Genomic DNA, 21080 nt, shown 5'->3' on the forward strand with positions numbered 1-21080 from the left:
ACTGCTAGTCTCTACTGGCTACCCTCCACTCACTCCCAGTGCTCTTGTTCTCTAGGGGCAGAGGACTGACACGGCCCTCCCTCCCACATACCCTTCTCAAAGGGCTAGAGGAGGTCCTATGACTGAAACACAAGCAGAGTCCCTTTTCTCCATCCCACCTGGTCACAGCTTTGAGTGCCTGTCTCTCCACAGTATCATGTGACCCTGTTTATCACTGCCTTCTAGGGCTCCACAAGGTGGTCTCCAGGAGCCCTACAGAATGAGACTGCACTTACCTGTACAGGAATGTGTTGTCACAGGTGATTATCTGGAACAGAAATAGCTAACTTTGGGGTCCTTCAGTCCCCTCATTTCTGCTAAAACCTGAGTTGAACCGTGGTCCTGGAACACCCCAAGCCTCCAGCTCTCAATTACTAACCAGCAAAGGAAACACCAACCGACTCCCACACACTGTGTGGCGCTAACAGCACCAGGCCCACCAACCCTTCACCCCAAAGAAACCCCAACAGCCCAGAAGTGCATCAATCGACCTTTAATGTCCAAAAGAGGCGTGGATGCAGAGCATAGATGTGGCAGGGTCTCAGTCCCTGCACAGAAATGAGAGATGAACAAAAACGAGACACTTCCACCTGGCCAGAGTCTGGGAGGGCAGGGAGGAACACAGACCTGGACATTCGTAAGAAAAATAAAACCTAAATCAAACATTCAATCTTGTACCCAATAAAGGTTTGAACAGGGAACTCAGTCACCACCAGTTCCCACCCTCCCCTGCCAGCACTGAAGAAAAACAAAAGTTCAACACACACTAAGGGCTTAGGAGGAAGGGGCATTCTCCTGCCTTCCCCCAACCCCCAAGAATGGGCTGGGGAAAAAACGGCTATATTTCCCCACCCCTTACAGTGTCAACCCTACACGAGTTCTGAATGTGATCCGTAAGAATCAGCAGCTCAATTGGCAAGGACAACCCCCACCCACCCCAATCACTTCACCAACAGACAAGATTTCCCTTGCACTTCTCTCCGGAATCTCCTCATTCCCAGCCCTTTTCCACCTCCTCACTCCCAGAGGTCATTACACACTTCAGACCTGTTCCAAGGAGCCCCTCCCCCATTACTTCTATCCTCACTTCCCACTAGAGACCAGCCACCAAGTGCCCCCTGCCCCAGATCCAACTCCAGGACAGATGGCAGTATGGCCATCCTGTTCTGGGTGACCTTCCAAAAACATTTCCAGGGAACAGACAGCCACAGGCAAAGCAGTGTTCAAGCATGATGAACCGAGGGGAGGAGGATGGTTTGACACCAACCTGTCCTTACCCTCACACATCAGGTAACATGAAAGCCCACTTAGAACTAACTGCCCCTACCTCCCATAAACCCTAAAGATTCCACTTATCCTGCCCCTTCCCACCCTTCTACCCCAAACCCACCCCACACACGCACACAGACAAACACAAACATACACAAAGAAGAATTGAGGGGACATTGATTTGGTTTGATTGCTAAGACCTAACTAAGGAACTACAGTCACCAGAAATTCCCTTGCCAGCCAACAACGGGCTGCTCTAAGAGAATTGTGAGGAATGAGAAAAAACAAGGGATAAGCAGGGAGCAGACAGAATGTAGGGGGGGAAGTCAAGCTAATCCTACTCCCAGCATCCTCCCGACATGGAAGGTAACCCACAAAGACACACTTAGAAACCCTGACAGACGGCGACAGTCGGCTCCCCACTCCTACACCACAAATATCTCAGGGCCCCTTAGAGACTGCACCCCACCCACCCTGCCCCAAGCCATAGCGTCACAGTTCAGTGGAATATCTCCCTGGTACTAGAGCAATCCCCCTGGCCCAACTTCCTATCCCTCTCTGTCAACCCTAACCCTGTCCTCGCAGCCTCCCCGGCCTCCTACAGTAGTGCCCACCATCCAAGAGGCAGCTGCAGCTTAACTTCCGCCTCAGACCTACTTCTACTCCTCGGCCCTCCTAGTCTTTAGGGCTTCGCTGAGGCCTTTTATGTTTATCTAGGGAGAGAAAGAGAAAAGGAGGGGTGGGAGAGATTTCCTAGTGCAGTACAACCAAAAAAATAATGTTAACGTCTTAAACATAAAGCAGCCTTCTTCCCCAGGCAACTAAACAGAAAGAAGTTTGGTTTTTGTTTACTGCGACACACACATGAAATCGAGTATACAGTCCATGCAGTAGCACAGCCATTGGAGAGGACTTCCTGATGCTGGCCCCAGTGCAAAACAGTCCCAGCAACGCCGCCTGCTTGCCATCGCTGCCGCCGCCACTGACACCTTCACCTCGGCCACCTAGCCTGACTTGAAGAGGAGGATTGCAACTTGACCCAAGTAAAAATAGATGAAGTGCTTTGTCTCGTGTGTGACATAGCTGCCAAAATTTCGGCCCACGATACAATGCCAGGTAGGGTTATATTTCTTGTCGAATTCCTAAAAAAGAATAAAAGAGGGAAAGAAAGAAAAGTAGTTGGTGATGTTGAGATGTCAGAACAGGAGTTGCTCTCAGCAATTCCAGCACACACATTAGTTGTTCCCACCTACCTTGTCCAGTAACCCACCCCCAACCCTGCCACCCCAGCCCAGGACCTCAGAAGCTCAAGTTCTAAGGCTGGCAACGGGGCTCTTACCCTCATCAATAATGGACCACCACAAAGGCTCCATTGTTCCCCTCGGCCAAGCCTCTGCACTCTACACCCGATCACCTCTCTATCCTCCAGTTACTCCACACCCAAACCTGTCCACCTTATAATTCTTCAAGATACTAATCAGAAAACCAGGATGTCACAAGCATAGTTAAGTAGGGCCTGACCACCACTGCCTTACACGTTTCTAAACTGACATTCTACACAGAACAAATGGGAACTAACTGTTGAAGCACCAGTCCCTCACTCTACAAAACCAAGCATCCCTGTGAGCCATCAGACAGCTCCTTAGCACACTGTGGCCCAGCCTACAGCTTGGTTCTAGAAGTATCCTTCACAGACTGCCAGCCCACTAGGAGAGCCCCTAGGCACACCTGACTACTCTGTGGACTGCCACTACACCACACTCCTATGCATGCTCTTAGAATGCCAGCGCTTAGATGACCACAGACTGGGCCTGCGGCTCTAGTTTAACATGGGTCTTGGGGGCTGGGGAAATGGGAGAGCTGAGAGCTGGCAAGAACACTGGCTTCTCTTGCAGAAAACCTGGGTTCAATTCCTAGCACCCACATAGTGGCTCATAGCCACCCTGTAACTCCTGTTCCAAAGGATCTGATGCCCTCTCTTCAGACCTCCACGGGGACCAAACACACACCAAAAGATTCATACAAGAAAAATATAGATATGGAGTAGTTTTTTAAAAAAAAAAAAAAAAAAGACAAACCACAAGGTCTGAACTGCAACCAGGCCAGGCTCAGCTCCTCTTTAGGGCCAGACATCTCCACTCAGGCACTCATTTGGAATTTCTCTTTTAAACGTTTACATATCCATCTATCCATCCATCCATCCATCCATCCACCCACCCACCCACCCAACCTACCTACCTATCTATCTGGGAGTGGCCAGTGTGCCCCAGCACACATGTGGAAGTCAGAGGACAACTTGCAAGAGTCCATCCTCTCCTCCCACTGCGTGGGTTCCAAGGCTCAAACTCAGGTCATCAGGCTTGGCAGCCGGTACCCTTGCCCACAGGTGCATCTCACCCGCACCATTTAGAATTCCCTCAATAACTGAACTCTAAATATCGAAACATTTTTACAAAATTCAAACAAATTACAGTCAGCTTTCTACATCACTGAATTCTACATCCATATATTCAACCAACTACAGATTTAAGATATTCAGGAAATCACACCTGTATTGAACATGTACAGATTTCCTTCTCTATCATTTCCTACAGAAGTCAAGGGACTGAATATTCAAGTAGATTCTTTTACGATGTCACTGGAGCTGACTCAGCAGTTAAGAGCACCTGTTGCTCTTCAAGGGAGCTGGGTCCGTTCCCAGCACCCACACCGAAGCTCACAACCATCTGTAACTCCAGTCCCAAGGGTCTGAGGGCTTCTGGCCTCCACAGGTACCAGGCATGCAGTATGGTCTAAGACATACACATAAGCAAATTATACATACACATAAGGTAAATTTTTTTTAAAAAATGAGAGAAACTATAATGAGAGTAGTAGTAAATATTGTAAAATATGCAGAACCTAAGCCCTTTTTTAGGGAAAAGGAAATGTTCCTTATGATGAGGATTATAAAGGGGACACCACTGTAAATGAAGACGGTCCGGGCTGGAGAGATGGCTCAGTGGTTAAAAGCACCCGACTGCTCTTCCAGAGGTCATGAGTTCAATTCCCAGCAACCACATGGTGGCTCACAACCATCTGTAAAGAGATCCAATGTCCTCTTCTGGTGTATCTGAAGACAGCTACAGTGTACTTATATATAATAAATAAATAAATCTTTAAAAAAAAAAAAAAAAAGAAGACGGTCCCTGAAAATCTGTTCGGGATCACATAGTCATTCAAATTTAATTCTGAATACTAAATGTTCTCAACTGGGCTAGTAACATTTGCTCTGAAGTCCCTCTGCATAGCCTTCCCCAGTGCCTTGTGCATCGACATTAACTATCTGTACTAGCACAGCTTCAGCACAGCCTTATCAAGGTCTTGATGGAGATTGCTTTGGCCGCTCAAGATTACCTGGTAATCCAGCTGCCTCACGTCTGCAGGGTTTTTCTGAAGGGGTCGCACCTGTTTTCTCAGAAACTGCTGCCCCCGCTCCTGCCCCAGCCCAGCCAACGCAACTCAGCTGTCAATCCTCACGCCTGGCTCACCTTCTTGATATAGGCAGCAATGTCCTTCTCTATGTTGTACTTCTCCATGGCCTGAGTGGCGCAGTCAACGGCATCCTGTTGCATGTCCTCAGACATGTCTGCGTTCTTGATCACTGCCTTCCGGTCAGACATTGTGACACTGCAATAGGAGCACAGAAGTAAAGCTGGCGCTGTCTCGGTGTGAGCAACAGACAGAGCTATGGTTGGGAGCTAGAGTTCGAGGGTGGTAGACAGGTGGGAGCTCATGAACACAGACGAGACATGCTTATGCTGGATAAGGTGGAACATGCCTTAAATCCCAGCACCTAGGAGGTTATTGGATCTAAGTTCAAGGCCAGCCTGGTCTACAAAGGGAATTCCAGGCCAGCTAAAGCTGCACAGTAAACCCTTGTCCAAGACAAACAAAAAGACACTTAGACACTTTCAGCAGAAATATGGTCTCTACCTGTGGAAATACAAGACAAGAAAGAAGGAAAAGATATTGTGCTTTAAAAGCACACATAAGATTTTTCTAACTCCTAACAGCTACCTATTTCATACACTCTGAACATCAGTCAGCACAACACTGAGAGCCAAAGTGACATAACGGCCTGACTGCATCTTTCAGCCAGTTAATTCCCCTCTGTGTTTTTTATGTCACCATCTGTAAAATGGGGTCAAAGCATTATCCTAACAATGAACCAGAAGCTCACACCTGAAGATATTAAGGACATGACTTAAAGTAGTTCTCTACTACTGGTCTCACAGCAGAAACCCTCCTAGAAATCAGTATCCCTGACTTCTGGTCTTGACTCTGAACCTTTGTGGTCTCGACAAGACACCTGGCCATTCTGTATCGATTACTTCCATTTTAGCAATGAGGTCAGCCCTCAACTGGAGGTTGTTTAAGAATTAACTACGGTTACATGAGAGCATCTGCAAATAAAGAGGGCCTAGCAAGGGAGCTGTCTGTCCCTCGGCCGACTCAGCCACTGTTTTCATAAATCAAAGTTTTATAGGAACACGTCACAATAGTAGAGTTCTAGAGACTGTTCTGACCATAAAACCTAAAATACTCACTTTCCCCTCCCAGAAAAAAAAGCCAACTCCACTTTGATAAAAATAAGGGGGTGGGGGGGTGCCCTGAAGCATAAGGCCTGCTGGCAAAGAGGTAATAATGACCTCTCAAATGTTGTGCTAATGTTACCTCAAACCAGAGAAGCAGTCACATGTCACCACACCTAGTCCTTATGCTCCCCTACTCTTCTCACAAGTGTTCAGTCTCTAAAGTACAATATGATTTTTGAATTCTAACTTTTAGTCACAAACCCAAAAATGATTGTCATTTCTCTGGATTTTTGCCTCCTCATGTAAAAATTATTTCTATCCATTCAAAAAGCATTAATGTAGTGAACACTTGGAGAAATATCACCTGATGGGAGTGCTGAGAACTTTCCCTTAACTATAAAAACAGGGCCAGGTGTGGTGGTCTGCAACTGAAATTCTAACACTTGGGAGGTAGAGGCAGGAAGGAAGATCAGACATTTAAAGCCAACCTCAGCTACATCGAGGCATGTTTCAAACAACCAAAACAGAGGAGGTGCGTCACACTGACCTGTGAGGACGAAGGAAAAGCTTAGTATTTTATAGCCTTATTCCACAGCCTGCTTCCTGGGCCGTGGCAGTCACCAGATGTCAAGCAACCAGACTTCCAACACTGACCCACATGGACCCTTCTTACCCTGGCAGCCTATAGTCATGTGAGCTACTTTACGTCCAAAGAAACAAGCTACAGAACCCTGCCCCTTCTCATCACTCACAGCAGTACTGATCCCCCTCATCTCAACTCCAAAAGCAACACCGGCCCGGGCTGGGCTCAATGGGGAAAAGAAAGATGCTATCCCCTCCCAGGCTAACACAAGCTACATAGTAGCCTGACTGCTCCAGGCGAGATTCTTGGTATCGGTCCAAGCCACTTCTTATCTAAGTGCACCCTACCCACCCAGATGAAAAGAACCCAGACCGTTAAATGCACACAATATATGCATGACGGCTTCCAGGCAAGGCACCTTGGTCTGACACTGTCAAATGAGGCAAGGTTTCTTCCACTTAAGCAACACTGGCTAGTGCTTAGCTCAGATCCCCCTACCCCAGAGGAAATCTGGAGCCTAAAGGAGTCTGTGGTGAATGAAGAAAAAGGTCAAGTGATGCCTGTTCAAGGCCGATTAGCTCTATGACCTTGGGCAAACAATCATTTTAAAAAATAGCTGAAATGAGAGAAAAGGAACAATCTCCATGAGGTTTGAGGAGAGAAAAAGGCTGATGTGGTGAGACCTTTCTAGAAGTGAAGGGAAAAAAAAACAAAAAACAATGTCACCTGGCGGCCTATTCCAGGTTCCCACTCAGAAGGGGGCAGTGTTTACAAATCCAGAGGTTGGGGGTGGAGCCTGGCTAAGACAACGAAGTATGAAATTGGCACCATTTTGCCAAAAAGCTCACCTGCTTCACTGCCTCCTCCCCAAAGTCCAAAGGATCAACTTTGTCACAGTAATTAAAAGCTATCTCACTCTCCAACCGAGAGCCTACGATTACATAATGCTGGTCTTGTGACTACAATGCCACGATTCTTCACCCCAGGCCCCTCAGGCGTCGCAGAAAGGTGAGGCCCAGACCGGGCAACCCCTATCCAAGGTACCAGTGAGAAAAGGATAGGGAGCTAGACGCCCAGCTATCCTTTCCTCCCTGAGGGGGGGAAGGGGGCGGAGCTGGGCCTCCAGATAAAAGGATGGCCAAAGGGCCCCCAGCCAGCTTCCTGAGTCACGAGCCAGGAGCTCCGGTGAGAACGCAAAAGCAGCACTCCAGGACAATTCTCAACCTCTGTCCCTGGTCTTGCGACAAAGAAAAAAAAAAAAAAAAGGCTAGAAAAAAAAAAAAAAAAAAGCTAAGGCTCCAAATGACAAGGATCGCCCTGCACCGTTCTTTAACACGTACAAACGTTATTGCCTCGTTTCGGATTTCCAAAGGGGCCGTAACCCCTCGTCCCAGTACACCCCACACACACCATCTTTTCCTCCCGAGGGCAGGGACCACGAAGGGCAGCACCTGGGGAATGAGCAGCACCTCAGCACCTGGGGGAGGAGAACGCATCCACCACCCCGCCGCCCCGCCGGGTCCGCAGGCCGCGGCCAGTCCTCCGCCCTCCCCCGCCAGGCCTGAAGAGGCGCCGGAGTGACCGGGCGACCTCGCTGCAGGAAGGTCGCCCGAGAGGGTGGTGGCGGTGGCGGCGGCGGGAGGAGCCGCGTCGTGCCCGAACCCTCTCTACCCGCACCGCCTGCTCGCGCGTCCGGGACCCCAGAGGCCTCCGCGCACCCGGGGCTGGCTCCCCCTGGGGCTGCGGGGCCTCCAGCCAGCGCACGAGGGTCTCCAGAGCCTGGGCCGAGCAGGGCGAGGGCTGCCCCCGGGGCCCCCGCTCACCGTCACGCAGGCGAGTCCGCACAGGCCCCTGGGGAGCAGCGCTGGGCTGAAACGAATCGCGGGCAGGGGCGGTGTCCCCTGGGCTCGTCCAGCAGCAGCAGTCGCTGCCGCCGCGGTATCTCCCTGCTCCCGCAGCCCCGGGCCGAGCGCTCGCGCTGCTGTTCGCCCTCCGAGCTTCCCCGGACGCCCGCGCTCCGCCTCGTGCCACCCGGCCGACCGCCTGTCCCGGCTGATACCTCGCCGTCCGCTCTGCTCCGCCGCTGAGCGCGGCCGACGCGCGGCCCTGAAATAGAGCCCCGCCCCCGCCCCCCTGCCGCGCGCGCCGCCGTCCGCGCTCCCCATTGGCTGCGCCCGCCAGGCCCCGCACTGCGGGCTTCTCCCCGCGCCGCTCTCGCTCCACATCTTGTTTCCTCCCACAATGCCTCGGGGCGGAGGAGGGGGTGGGGAAGGGGAGCTGGAGAAGGTGGGGGGAGGGCGCTGTGGCCTAAGAAGGAGAAAGGAGAATGCAGACCCCTTTTCCCAGGCTTGGAGAAGCCTGACTCCGGAGGAGTAGAGTAGGCCCAGAAAGGAGAAGGGAGAGAAGCATGGAGACTCCAGTTCTAAGAAAGAAAGAGGGGAGGGATGAAGATTTCAGACTCAGGAGAGAAGGGCTCCAGGTCCCAACTTTGGAAAGGCAGGACAGGGTATTAAAAATCACCGGGGAAGGAGGAAAATTCAGGACTTCATTCCCCTAGGCTGGCAACACTTGTGAGGAACAGTCAAGCCCCATGGTGAAATAAAGGCCTAAACAGTCCTCATGGTCCCCCTGCCTTCACGTTCCCTTTTGCTTCCAACTCAGCCTTTGTTCCTGAATCTTGATACCCTTCTGCCTATCCATAGCTGGAACCCTAACTACACGATATTCAAAGGTATTGGAGGTACAGCCACTACAGTTTATGGCCTTTGGGATAGAGGTGAGAACCATTTCCTGTCAGTCAGTCCTGAGGATTGAAAGGAATTCCTAAAAGTATGAGCTGTGAGGTTTCTCCCCCCCACCCCACCCCGCCGAGCTGAGGACCGAACCCAGGGCCTTGTGCTAGGCAAGCGCCTCTGCCACTGAGCTAAATCCCCAACCCCTGCGAGGTATCCATGACCCTCAAATACAGACAGAACAGGCTGGATGGTGGTGGCGCACCCCTTTAATCCCAGCACTTGGGAGGCAGAGGCAGGTGGTCTCTGAGACCAGACTAGTCTACAGAGCTAGGAGCTAGTTCCAGGACAACCAGGGCTACACAGAGAAACTGTCTCAAAAAACCAAAAAGTGTAGACAACAGATTCAGACCCTTGGCCAGGTCAGCTCCTCGCTTGGACTACACTTGAATGGGAGGCTTTTAAGTTCAGGAAGCAGACACTCTGTGTGTGTGTGTGTGTGTGTGTGTGTGTGTGTGTGTGTGTGTGTGTGTTTTCATGGTACTCCAATACTCCAATACAGGAAAAACACGGGGATTTTTCTTCCTAAACTTTCACGCACAAACGGTCTATCTAAAGACTTCTGTCTGGCCTTAGCTTGCCCTGCTTGGCAGTATCATAATTTAGTGTTCATTATGTGTGTAGGACAACTTGGGAAACTATGCCCTCAGGCTCCTCCATTCCACAGCTCTGACTTTTCCAGTAAGAGATTCCACCAGGCTAGGCCTGGGGTATCCCTTCATTTAGGGAGTATTCTGATGTCAGCCTGAGTTAATGAATGAGGGGCGGGGCACCTGAGGGGAGGGGCTAGAGGATGGATCATCCACCTAGGGCTCTTGTGGAGCAACTCTTAGGAGGTTCTGAGAGAGAGAGAGAGAGAGAGAGAGAGAGAGAGAGAGAGAGAGAGAGAGAGAGAGAGAGAGACAGAGAGAGAGACAGAGAGAGAGACAGAGAGAGAGAGAGAGAGAGCGAGCTAATACCCTCTTTTCCCAACCTTCATTAGTTTCAAAGACTTGAAGGTCACAACTATGATGTAAGGTTGTATACAAGATGTCCATTGTCCAAGAACCTCCAGTAAAGGATACAGGCCAACACTCAAATGACCTTTTTCAAGGGTGCACAAAAGTGACTATGAACTTTCATGACCCTGCTGTGTTCTCCCTACTCCTCTTGCTCAGAGTAGAGAGAGATTATTCCCAGTGTGAATTATAATGGGATAGAAGTAGGAAATAAAACTCTCAGATAACAAAAGTTAGACTAAGACTTACGGCTCTTCAGCAATTTGGGGATTGGAATGGCATGCACGAGAGAGAGAGAGAGAGAGAGAGAGAGAGAGAGAGAGAGAGAGAGAGAGAGAGAGAAGAGGGGTATGAGATTTGTTAAAAGTATATTTGAGACTGGGGATATAGCTCAGTGGGACAGTATATGCTAGCTCAGCATACTCAAGGCCCTGAGTTTGAACCCCAATAGTATAGTTTATAGAAAATATGAAGCTCTATGAAGCCCTTACTCTGTACAGGTATTGTTTCTAATGTAATGCATTCTGTTCCACTATAGTAAACGGTTTTGAAGTGATTGCATTACTGTCCCCCTTTGGATGAGTAGTTCTTAGTGTAGTTCAGTGGTTTGCCTAAAGCCACCCAGCTTCTCATCTGCAAGTTTCAAGCCCAGCTTGTTCCAAGTGCTTACCACTTTAGCCATTAGACTACCGTGCCACCTAACAGTGACATAAAAGTATAGGACTTGGCTCTCTGCCTAAATCATGCCAGCATCTCCTAGACTTACCTAACCGTAAAGTCCTTTTTAAAATATATTTTTTTCCTACTGTTGTCTATTATTATTTTGTGTGTCTGAATGTTTTGCCTTGGTCCTCATGGATTGTCAGATTCCGAAAGTACAGTTAGGTAGATATAATTGTAAGACGCCATGTGGGTGCTGCTAGAAATTAAACGAGTTCCTTTAAAAGAGCAGCCAGTGCTCTTAGTCCAGCCCCCCCCCCTTTTTTTTTTTGTTAAAGACAGGGTTCTCACTATGTAGCTCTCTCTGTGCTAGAACTTACTGTGTAGACCAGGCTGGCTTCAAACTCACAATGATCTCTCTGCCTCTGCCTCCCAAGTGCTAGGGTGCTAGGTTTAAAGGAGCACAACACTATGGCCAGCTCCAAAGTTTTTTTTTTTTTTTTCATTTTTTCGGAGCTGGGGACCGAACCCAGGGCCTTGTGTTTGCTAGGCAAGCGCTCTACCACTGAGCTAAATCCCCAACCCCCAAAGTATTTTTTTTAATTCAAATATTAATATCCCCAGGAGCAGAGTTTAGGAAACTTGTTCTAGGCTAATTAATGCTGTTTGTGCAAATACTTACCTGAGACAACTGCTATCGTTGTTTGACAGTACTTGCATTGTAACTGTGATACTTAACAGCTTTGCTAACTTGGTGGGTGTCTATTTGACAGGGCAGTTTGGAACTGCCTAGTTTCCTTAGTTATCAGTCTGGACTTTAGTTTAAAATGGAAGGGGTTGATTTTGTCTTGTCTGTGGGCTTCTTACCCTCTGTTTTGATTTCAGGGCTCCTGCAATCACCCTCAACTTACAAGTTTCACCCATATCTATTGCTTCTAACTATGGCTTGGACCCTGGGCACTCTTCCCATCCCTAGATTTCTCCACATAGGCCTTTCAGATGCTCACACGCACTCTCGCACACACACACACACACACACACGCGCGCGCTCGTGCGCACACACACACACACACACACACACACACACACACACGCATGCACGCATGCACGCATGCACGCACACACTGATGGTTAGCAGCATCAGTCCAGGAATGGGTGCCTTTGATTCTAAATTCTTTCCACAACTCAAAAGCTTCGCAGTGTGCAGATCTGGCCAAGTTATTTGGATACAAACTCCCAGTTTCCTCAACTGTAAATTGGGAATAATATCTGCTTTATAAAGGTACAATAAAAAAAAAGGCATGAAAACTCTCGGCCCAAATGCCTGGTCCATCCATGTAGCTGGTGAATCAGTTTTCCCTTCCTGGAGTTCTTTCTTTTTTTTTTTTTTTTTTTTTTTTTTTCAGAGCTGGGGACCGAACCCAGGGCCTTGCGCTTCCTAGGCAAGCGCTCTACCACTGAGCTAAATCCCCAACCCACCTGGAGTTCTTTCTTACCCCCGCTCTAAGTCCCATGCACAAGCCAGAAACCAGGGATCCTCCCTGGACTTGTGTCTTCCTCTGGAACCCACCCCATAGTCATCCCTGCTCCCCGCCTGTGTTTCCAGCACTTGTAAATGTTTCCCATCCAGACTGCTGTTCATCACCTCTTGGTTCCTTGCATCACCGTTGGCTCTCGCACTTTAGGCTTGGTGCTTCTCAACCTTCCTAAGGCTGTGACTCTTATAGACAGTTCCTCAGGCTCGCCAACCATGAAATAATTTCCGTTGCTACTTCACAACTGTTAATTTTGTTAGTTGTGAATCATAATGTAAATATCTGATATGCAACCCTTGTAATGGGGTTGATTTGACTCCCGAAGCTCTGCTCTACAGCAGGAATCCATTAACAATGCAGACATTTCGCCCCTGTTCAGAGGAAAGACTTGGCCCTTCTCCATAGCGTGCTCCCTCCTTCTACACACACACACCTCTGTTTGCCAGGTCTCCCCACACTTCCCACTGCCTGCTGCTGCTGCTCTAACACCTCAGCTGACTGCCTCTCCCACAGGCAGATTCCACACCTTTGTTCCAGTGGCTCTTTCCCCCTTGAGACTTGTAGCCTCCCTTCCTGGCTTTACCCTTACATCTGAGCCTTCCCTGGTTCTCACAGGGGATTATGTATCTGCTGCATACTTTGTAACTTCCAGGTCACTAACCATTCTCTATTAAACTCATCAATATTAAGTTTGTCTGTATTTCTTACTGATAGGGACCACGTGTGATTTCGGTGTACACTGACAGACCTAACACAGTTCCTGAAACAAGGAGAAATTTCCCCACATATGAGGTAACCTGGGCGTGCCCATCAGTGGCTGAAAAAGTACAATTGAACGAACCCACTTTCTCTTCCAGGCGGCAGGTTCCTCTGTTTCTCTCCCCAAGCCAGCAATGCACACTATTTACACCGGGCTCTCCCTGCCCAGAACAAATGGCCAGCTAAGATAAATCTTTGTCAGTGCTGGGGAAGGTCCAGTCTCCGTTGCTAAATTGACAACCTCCTCACTTTCTGCTGAGTAGCTGGGATCCTTAGGTAAACATCAGCTGACTGGGTTGCCTAAAGAGGGGAGTCCACAGGCTATGGAGGTACCAGAATTCGTTTTACCCTTTATCAGGTGAGTTACTTCAAAGGCCACAGGAAATTGAAAAAGGGTAAGCCTGGGCTATACAGCGAGTTCTGGCCCAAATTGTGCTATAATATGTCCCGGAAAAGGGAGATAGGGAAGAAGGGAGAGGAGGGAAGAGGAGAAGAGAGTGGAGAGAGAATGAGAAAGAGAGAATATGAATTATGTATAAGGAAGACTCTGTCCTTGTGGTCATAAAAACATATACACTTTCCTGTCCTCGGTTTCAGAGTGTGATTAAAAATAATGAGATTAGCTCATAGGGAGACTCCAGGGCCCCACACAAGTCAATCAAGTTCTCTGCATTCAGTAGTGTCCCCAGGACTGCCTCCTTTTTGAAAATTTTTTTTATTTTTATTTTCTTCTGATCTGGGCATCAACCCCAAGGCCTTGCCCATGCTAAGGAAGAAATCTATCACTCAGCCCACTCTTCCAGTCTTCTCTTGAGAGTAATTTTGAAAAACATAAGACCAAATAAACAAGCCAACCAGAACATAAGCCTTTTAACTCGCCAGGTATACGAAAATGCAAGCCAGCAAAGAACTTTAAGGGGAATCTTCACTAGGAAAATGGAGGCCAAACTTACATTTCAACACAAGTTAGTCATACTTTTCCCACATTATCTAAGTAGGTAGTTTTTGTTGGTTTCATACACACTAGAATTACCTGGGAAGAGAGAACCTCAGTTAAGTAATTGCTTCTATCAGATTGGCCTATGGGTACACTGTTGGTGGATCATTTCCCTTTATCTTTTTTGGTTTTTCGAGATAGGGTTTTTCTTTGTAGTTCTGGCTGTCCTGGAACTCACCCTGTAGACTGATGGGGCTGGCCTCAAACTCAAGAGATCCACCTGCCTCTGCCCCCCGAGGGCTGGGATCAAAGGTGTGGCTAGCACTGCCCAGCTTCATCTTCTTGATTAATGATTGATGTGGGAAGGCCTTGCCCACTGTGGGCAGGGTTACCCCTGGACAGATAGCCCTGAACGGATAGGGAAAGCCAGTTGAGCAAGCGGTAGGCAGCAAGGAAGAAAGCAGTGTTCCTCTGTGGACTGCTCATGCCTTGAACTCCTGCCCTGGTTTCCTTCCGTGAGGAACTGGTACCTAGAAGTAACATGAAATAAGCCTATCTTCCCAAGGTTGCTTTGGGTCATGGTGTTTTCCACAATTGTAGAAACCTAATGCTTGAACAAGATGTCATTCTTGCCTTTCAGCATATGGCACCTGGTGATTAAACTCAAGCTTGGCAACAGGTGCCTGTACCCACTAGGCCATCTTGCCTGCCCAAAGTTAACTTAAAAAGTCTTAAAGAGGGCTGGAGAGATGGCTCAGTGGTTAAGAGCACTGACTGTTCTTCTAGAGGTCCTGAGTTCAAATCCCAGCAACCACATGATGGCTCACAACCATCTGTAATGAGATCTGATGCCCTCTTCTGGTGTGTCTGAAGACCATTAACAGTGTACTTATAAATAATAAATAAGTAAATAAAATTTTAAAAAAGTCTTAAAGATGAATAATAACTCAGTGATTATATATAACTTTGTAGCCAGCACAGTGTCAAAATTTAAAACTTTTCATCACCTTCAAAACAAGACTTTCTGGGCGTGGTGACACATGACTTTAATCCCAGCACTGAGGTTGGAAGATCATTGTGAGTTTAAGCCCAGCCTGGTTTACATAGCAAGTTCCAGGACAACCAGGGGCTACATAGGCCATCTCAGAAAACAAAACGATGACAAAAATCATTGCTGTTAGAGTTTTCCTTCTATTCCCTTCCAATCTTTGCCCATCTGCTTTCTACCTCTGTGGATTTGCCTGTTCTGGACGGTTGGGGTACATGGAACCGTACATACAGTGGATTGTCATTTATGGCTATTTTGCTAGCATGATGTTTGCAGGCTTACATGTGTCAGAGTAAGTCAGTGCTTTATTTTAAGACGGTGATTGCACTGAACAAGTGCACTAGGCTTTGTTTTCCCAGTAGTTAATGGACATTGACTTTTTCTCTTCTGGGCCTCAAACCCAAAGTCTTGCCCATGCTAAGCAAGAAATCTATCACTTGTTCTGCTTTTTAGCTCTTATAAATAATGCTGCCAGGAAGATCCGTGTGGTTAAGGTCTTCCCCTCCCTGGTTATGAAGTTCCCCTCTCTCTAACAGTGGAGTTGCTGAGGTTTATGGTATCTTTATGCTACCCTTCCCAGGCAAAGCCAGACTGTTTCCCCAAGCATCTGTGTAACTTCACATTGCAACAGGCAGTGTGTGAGGGCTCCAGCCTCTTGTGTCTCCACAAACTTAATATCTGATATCCGTTTGTTTGTTTGTTTGTTTGTTTGTTTATTTATGTTTTTGAGACAGGTCTCACTGTGTATCTCTGGCTGGCCTGAAATTCACTATGTTCTGGAATTCACTAGAGTACCAAGGTAGCCTCGAACTCAGATCTGCCTTCTGAGCACTGAGAAAAAGGTGTGTGTCACCACACCCTGCCATGTATGTATGTATGTATGTATGTATGTATGTATGTATGTATGTACAAATATACATGTATTGGTTTATTTAGAGACAGGGCCTTGTGTAGATCAGGCTGGTCTCAAACTCACTATGTTGGCAAGGGTAACTGAATTTCTCACCCTCCTGCCTCTATTTCCCAAGTGTTGGGATTATAGCCATGTAACTCACCCCAATTTTATTATTGGACTTTTAAAAAAGTGTGTGATGTGTGTGGTGTGTGTGTGTGTGTGGTGTGTGATGTGTGTGTGGTGTGTGTGTGGTGTGGTGTGTGTGTGTATGGTGTGTGTGTGTATGTGTGTGTGCATGTGTGTGTGGTGTAGTGTGTATGTGTGTGTGGTGTGTGTGTGGTGTGTGTGTGAAGTGTGTGTGTGTGTGTGTAGTGTGTGGTGTGTGTGTGTATGTGGTGTGTGTGTGTGGTGTGTATGTGTGTGTGGTGTGTATGTGTGTGTGGTGTGTATGTGTGTGTGGTGTGTGTGTGTGTATGTGTGTGTGTGGTGTGTGTGTGGTGTGTGTGTGTATGTGTGTGTGTGGTGTGTGTGTGTGTGTATGTGTGTGTGTGTGTGTTAAAGGACAGTTTGTGGGAGTCAGGTCTCTCCTTCCACCATGTGGGATCTAGGATCAAGTTATGAGAGCCATCTTGCTGGCCACATTATGTGACTTCTTAATATAGACAGTCTGGTGGCTGTGAAGTCGCAGCTCACTAGGGTTTTCCTTTGACAGCTATCAGTGTTTGCCATCTTCTCTCACGCATTGTTCACTGTCTGTCTCATTTGGGGAAATGTCCATTGCCATCCTTTATCCATTTTTAAATTGGGTTATTAGCATTTTAACTCATTGAGATGTGTGTTTTAGAATCATCTTTATTACTTTAAATTATGTGTCTCTGCATTTGAGTTCAGGTGCACTACAGAGCTGGGGTTACAGGCAGTTGTGAGCTGCTTGATCTGGATGCTGGGAATTGAGCTCAAGTCCTTCGGAGGAGCAGTGCATGCTGTTAAGTACCGAGCTTTCCTCCAGCCTCTGTGTATTCTTTATACACTCTCAATTCTAGGCCTTCATAAGACCCATGGTTTACAGGTATTTTCTCCTTTTCTGTGGGTTTTATTTTCAGTTTCTTGGCTGTCCTTTGAAGCACAAAAGTTTGAATTTTTGAAAACATACAATTTTTTATTTTATTTCTCTACTTGTGCTTTAATATCCGAAAAGCATTACTTGATCTCAAATTGCAAAGACTTCCTCCTATGCTTTCTTCTAAGAGTTTTATCACTGTTTAGGACAATGATCTGAATAATTTTTTAAGATAGGCTATGTAGTCCTGATTGACCTGAAACACAGAGATCTGCCTGCCTCTCTGCCTCCTCAGTGCTGTGTTTAAACATGTGCACAACTGTACCTGTCCTGAGTGAATTTTTGTATACACATAAGGTAGGGGCCGTATCATTGTTTTGGATATAATGCCAGTTATCCTGGGTCATTAGCTGAGAAGAGATACCACAGACTTGCCTTGAGACCCTTGTTAACAGTAACTTGATGGAAACCAAACAAAAAACGTAACCACTGTAAATGTAAAAGTTTGCTTCTGGGGGTTGGGGATTTAGCTCAGCGATAGAGCACTTGTTTACCGAGCACAAGGCCCTGGGTTCGGTCCCCAGCTCCGAAAAAAAAAAAAAAAGTTTGCTTCTGGACTGTCAATTTCACTTCATAGATCTACATGTTGAGCCTTGGGCCAGCTCTGTGCCGTTTCCATTACTGAAGCTACTAAACAGTAAATGGACTCCTCTGCTTTGCCTCTCGCAAGGTTTGGTCAAGGGAAGCTGTGCACATATTGACACTAGGGAAACAGACAGGAGGGTCATGAGTTCCAGGCCAGCTTTGGCTACACAGAGAGCTCTAGACCAGCTTGTTGCGCTACATGGAAAGACACTATTTCAAACACACACACACACACACACACACACACACACACACACACACACACACACACACCACTGATCCATTCTGGGTCTTGAGTCTATAATTTATCAATTTATATTAGAAAGTCTAGTTGAGGGAGCTCAAGGGATTGCTCAAAGGTTAAGAGCTTACTGTTTTTCCAGAGGACTAATTCATAGCAATCCACACCAGGCAGCTCACGACTGCCTAGAACTCCACTCCCAGGGGAATCAGCACCCTCTGGTCCTCAAGGGCCAAATTAATTTTTCCAAGTTCTTAAGGTGGTTGGAGATGTACATCTACACAACCAAGTTTAACACAGACTGCACTGAGACAGGAAACTAGGAATAAGCACAGTGCTCGCTCGGAAGGCACAGAGTTGGAGCAACCAGTTTCCCTGAAGAACCAGAGAGTGGAAGAGTTGACATTTTATATAAAGAGTGGGCAGGATTAAGGGGGGATGGGGCGCTCTTCAGGCAGAAGCCCATGGACTCGAGCAAGGAATGTCAGGAAGCCAGATACATCAGGAACAGTATGCTGAGAAGTAGATGAGATGAGAAAGGCTAGCGCCAGAGTCCAAAGGATGAGTTGAGGAGTTAGGACCTAATCCTAGTGAATGCCAGGAAGTTGGTGTGATGAACCTTCCTTAGGATCTTGAAAGCACATCTAAAGGACTTCATGTGGTAGGTTCGGTGCCTAACTGGTAGTTGAGACTTAGAGGTAGAAAAAGGGTAGGCCATTGGGGATGCCCTTTTGAAGGGAATATTTGGGAAGAACATTGTTATCCTGGTTGGATCGTTGCCTCTATCTATCTCTCTTCCCTTCCTGTCTTCATGAGGTACCACCATGATGTCCCTGCCATGATGTATGATGCTGTCACAGACCCCAAAACAGCAGGACCAAGTGACTGTGGACTGAGGTCTCTGAAACCACAAGGCAAAATCCAAACGTTCCCCTTCTTGTAAGGTGATTACTACAGGCATTTTGTCACAGTTTCAGAAAGCTAACCCAGTAGGATCTGAGACAACAGAAACCTAAATTTGTTTTCTGGGGTTACATGGTGCTATCAACTCTTATAGAAACCAGCAGAAGGGCTGCCTTCTCACTGTTGGTCAGGGCCCTTCTGGGATTCTCCTCTCTAGGCTCTGTAACATGGGGCTTTCCTGGCCTTCTCCTACCTCTCTGATTATTCCCTCCAGTCTCCTCTTCCAGTCAGGCTCCTCTTCCTCTGCCCATCCTTCAAATGTGGTGTTCCTTGGAATTCTGCTCTAGGTCCTGTTCTCTCCTTTAGTGATGTCATGTTGCCATGGCTTCGTGGCCACTCATCAACTGGTAACTTCATGTCTACTGATAGCCTTCCCATACTACCCTCCTCCAGATGTATAGATTCATCGGCTTTAACTAATCATTATGCTTTTTATATATTTGCCAGACTTATGTCCAGTTGTGAGAAAAATTTCATGTCAGACAGAAGAGAAGGCAGAAGCCTGTGTCCTTGTTGAAAACATTTATGTTTTTAAATTACACGTATATTGGTGTATGTGTGCTTTTGTACACACATGTGTACATGTTGCACATATGAGTGCAGGGGCCTGAAGGGGCCAGAAGGAGCTTTGGATCCCCTGGAAGTGGAATTACAGTTGGGAGCTGCCTGATGTGAGTGCTGGGAACCAAACTTGGGTTCACAACAAAGTGCAACCATCCTTGACGGCTGAGCTATCATACCCTTAGAAGTTTAGTTCTATCTTAGATTAAAAGAGACCAGAGGTACAAAGTCTGGGTCTGGTACACTGTCTCCAGTTCTCAGAACCTCAGGAGCCAGTTTTCTGCCAGCTTCACACGCACCCTCAGCTTTACCTCAGGATCCAAGATGGCAGCTCATACTCCAGAATTCCTTGTCTGAAAGGACAGCTTTATAGTCATTCCTCACATGCTTGTACTCCACCCACTATGCCTTATTAAGAAGACCAACACAGGGGTTGGGGATTTAGCTCAGTGGTAGAGCGCTTGCCTAGGAAGCGCAAGGCCCTGGGTTCGGTCCCCAGCTCCGAAAAAAAGAACCAAAAAAAAAAAAAAAAAAAAAGACCAATACATCTATAAAGGAGACTGATCAATATTTTTGCTCATTCTGAGTGGCCACGTGATCAGTCAGACAGTTATGTATCACAGTGTGATCATACGTACTCTATAAATACCATCTGACTAGAGGCTGGGGAGAGCACAGTCAGTAAAGAGCTTTCTGAACAAGCATGAGAGCCTGGATTCTAGCTCCTGCAAGCATGTAAGAAGCACGCACAGTGGAATGCAGTAGTAATCCCAGGGCTGAGGGGGTGAAGATAGGCAGGATCCCTGAAGCTCATGGACTAGCTCTACCAACCTAACTGCCAGGTCCCAAGTTCCTAAGAGATCACATCCTAGCAAATAAGGTGAACGGCTCCTGAGGAATGACAACCAAGCTGACAACTGCACACACACATGTGCGCGCACACACACACACACACACACATTCACATGTGCACATACAAGCGCACATGTGTACCCATATCCACATATACACATAAAACACATACATACACATATATGCACTCACATCCACATACAAGCACACACACACACACATCCACATGTGCACACATACACACACACAAGCACACACACAAGCATACATACACACACACACACACACACACACACACACACACACACTCGGGTTAGGGAAGAGTTAATGTGTCTACATTAGAGCCCATCATCCCCACTCCTTCCATATCCACTCGCTCCAAACCAAACCTCTTCCTGACATCTCTATCTTGTGTGTGTGTGTGTGTGTGTGTGTGTGTGTGTGTGTGTGTGTGTGTGAGAAAGGGGGGGGTGTTTCTTTATGTAGCGCTTTGGCTGTCCTGGAACTTGCTTGTAAACCAATCTAGCTTCAAGATCCCAGAGATTCACCTGTCTCTGTCTCCTGAGTGCTGGGATTAAACACATATGCCACCACCACCCAACTCATAAAGTACTTTTCTAACCCACAAAGCTGAGCATAATATACATGTCCTTTAAAACTTTCCAG

At 47.4% G+C, this 21080-nt stretch overlaps 1 protein-coding gene across 4 annotated transcripts; it reads right to left on the minus strand.

Moving 5' to 3' along the window:
* Positions 1-517: 517 nt before the first annotated feature.
* Dynll2 (dynein light chain LC8-type 2) lies at positions 518-19286 on the minus strand. 4 transcript variants are annotated; one of them, XM_087569533.1, is made up of 3 exons: positions 19195-19286; positions 4839-4977; positions 518-2450 (listed from the first exon to the last, which is right to left on the minus strand). In XM_087569533.1, exons 2-3 carry the CDS (start codon positions 4968-4970, stop codon positions 2313-2315), a joined length of 270 nt encoding a protein of 89 aa, XP_087425659.1. In that variant the 5' UTR covers positions 4971-4977; positions 19195-19286; the 3' UTR covers positions 518-2312. The 4 variants fall into 4 exon arrangements, with proteins under 4 accessions (XP_087425659.1, XP_087425660.1, NP_542428.1 ...); XM_087569534.1 differs by lacking the exon at positions 19195-19286 and adding an exon at positions 8528-8553; NM_080697.2 differs by lacking the exon at positions 19195-19286 and adding an exon at positions 8292-8543.
* Positions 19287-21080: the final 1794 nt, after the last annotated feature.

The sequence above is a fragment of the Rattus norvegicus genome, chromosome 10 (assembly GCF_021556685.1).
Source record: "Rattus norvegicus strain SHRSP/BbbUtx chromosome 10, alternate assembly SHRSP_T2T, whole genome shotgun sequence".
NCBI classification, from domain to species: Eukaryota; Metazoa; Chordata; class Mammalia; order Rodentia; family Muridae; genus Rattus; species Rattus norvegicus.

Bases quoted from the DNA above. Each gene is read 5' to 3' on its own strand.
- Dynll2 (XM_087569533.1), bottom strand. From the start codon at position 4,970: ATGTCTGACCGGAAGGCAGTGATCAAGAACGCAGACATGTCTGAGGAC. The intron at 2,451-4,838 runs GTGAGCCAGGCG...ATTCTTTTTTAG, and splicing joins TTGCTGCCTATATCAAGAAG to GAATTCGACAAGAAATATAA.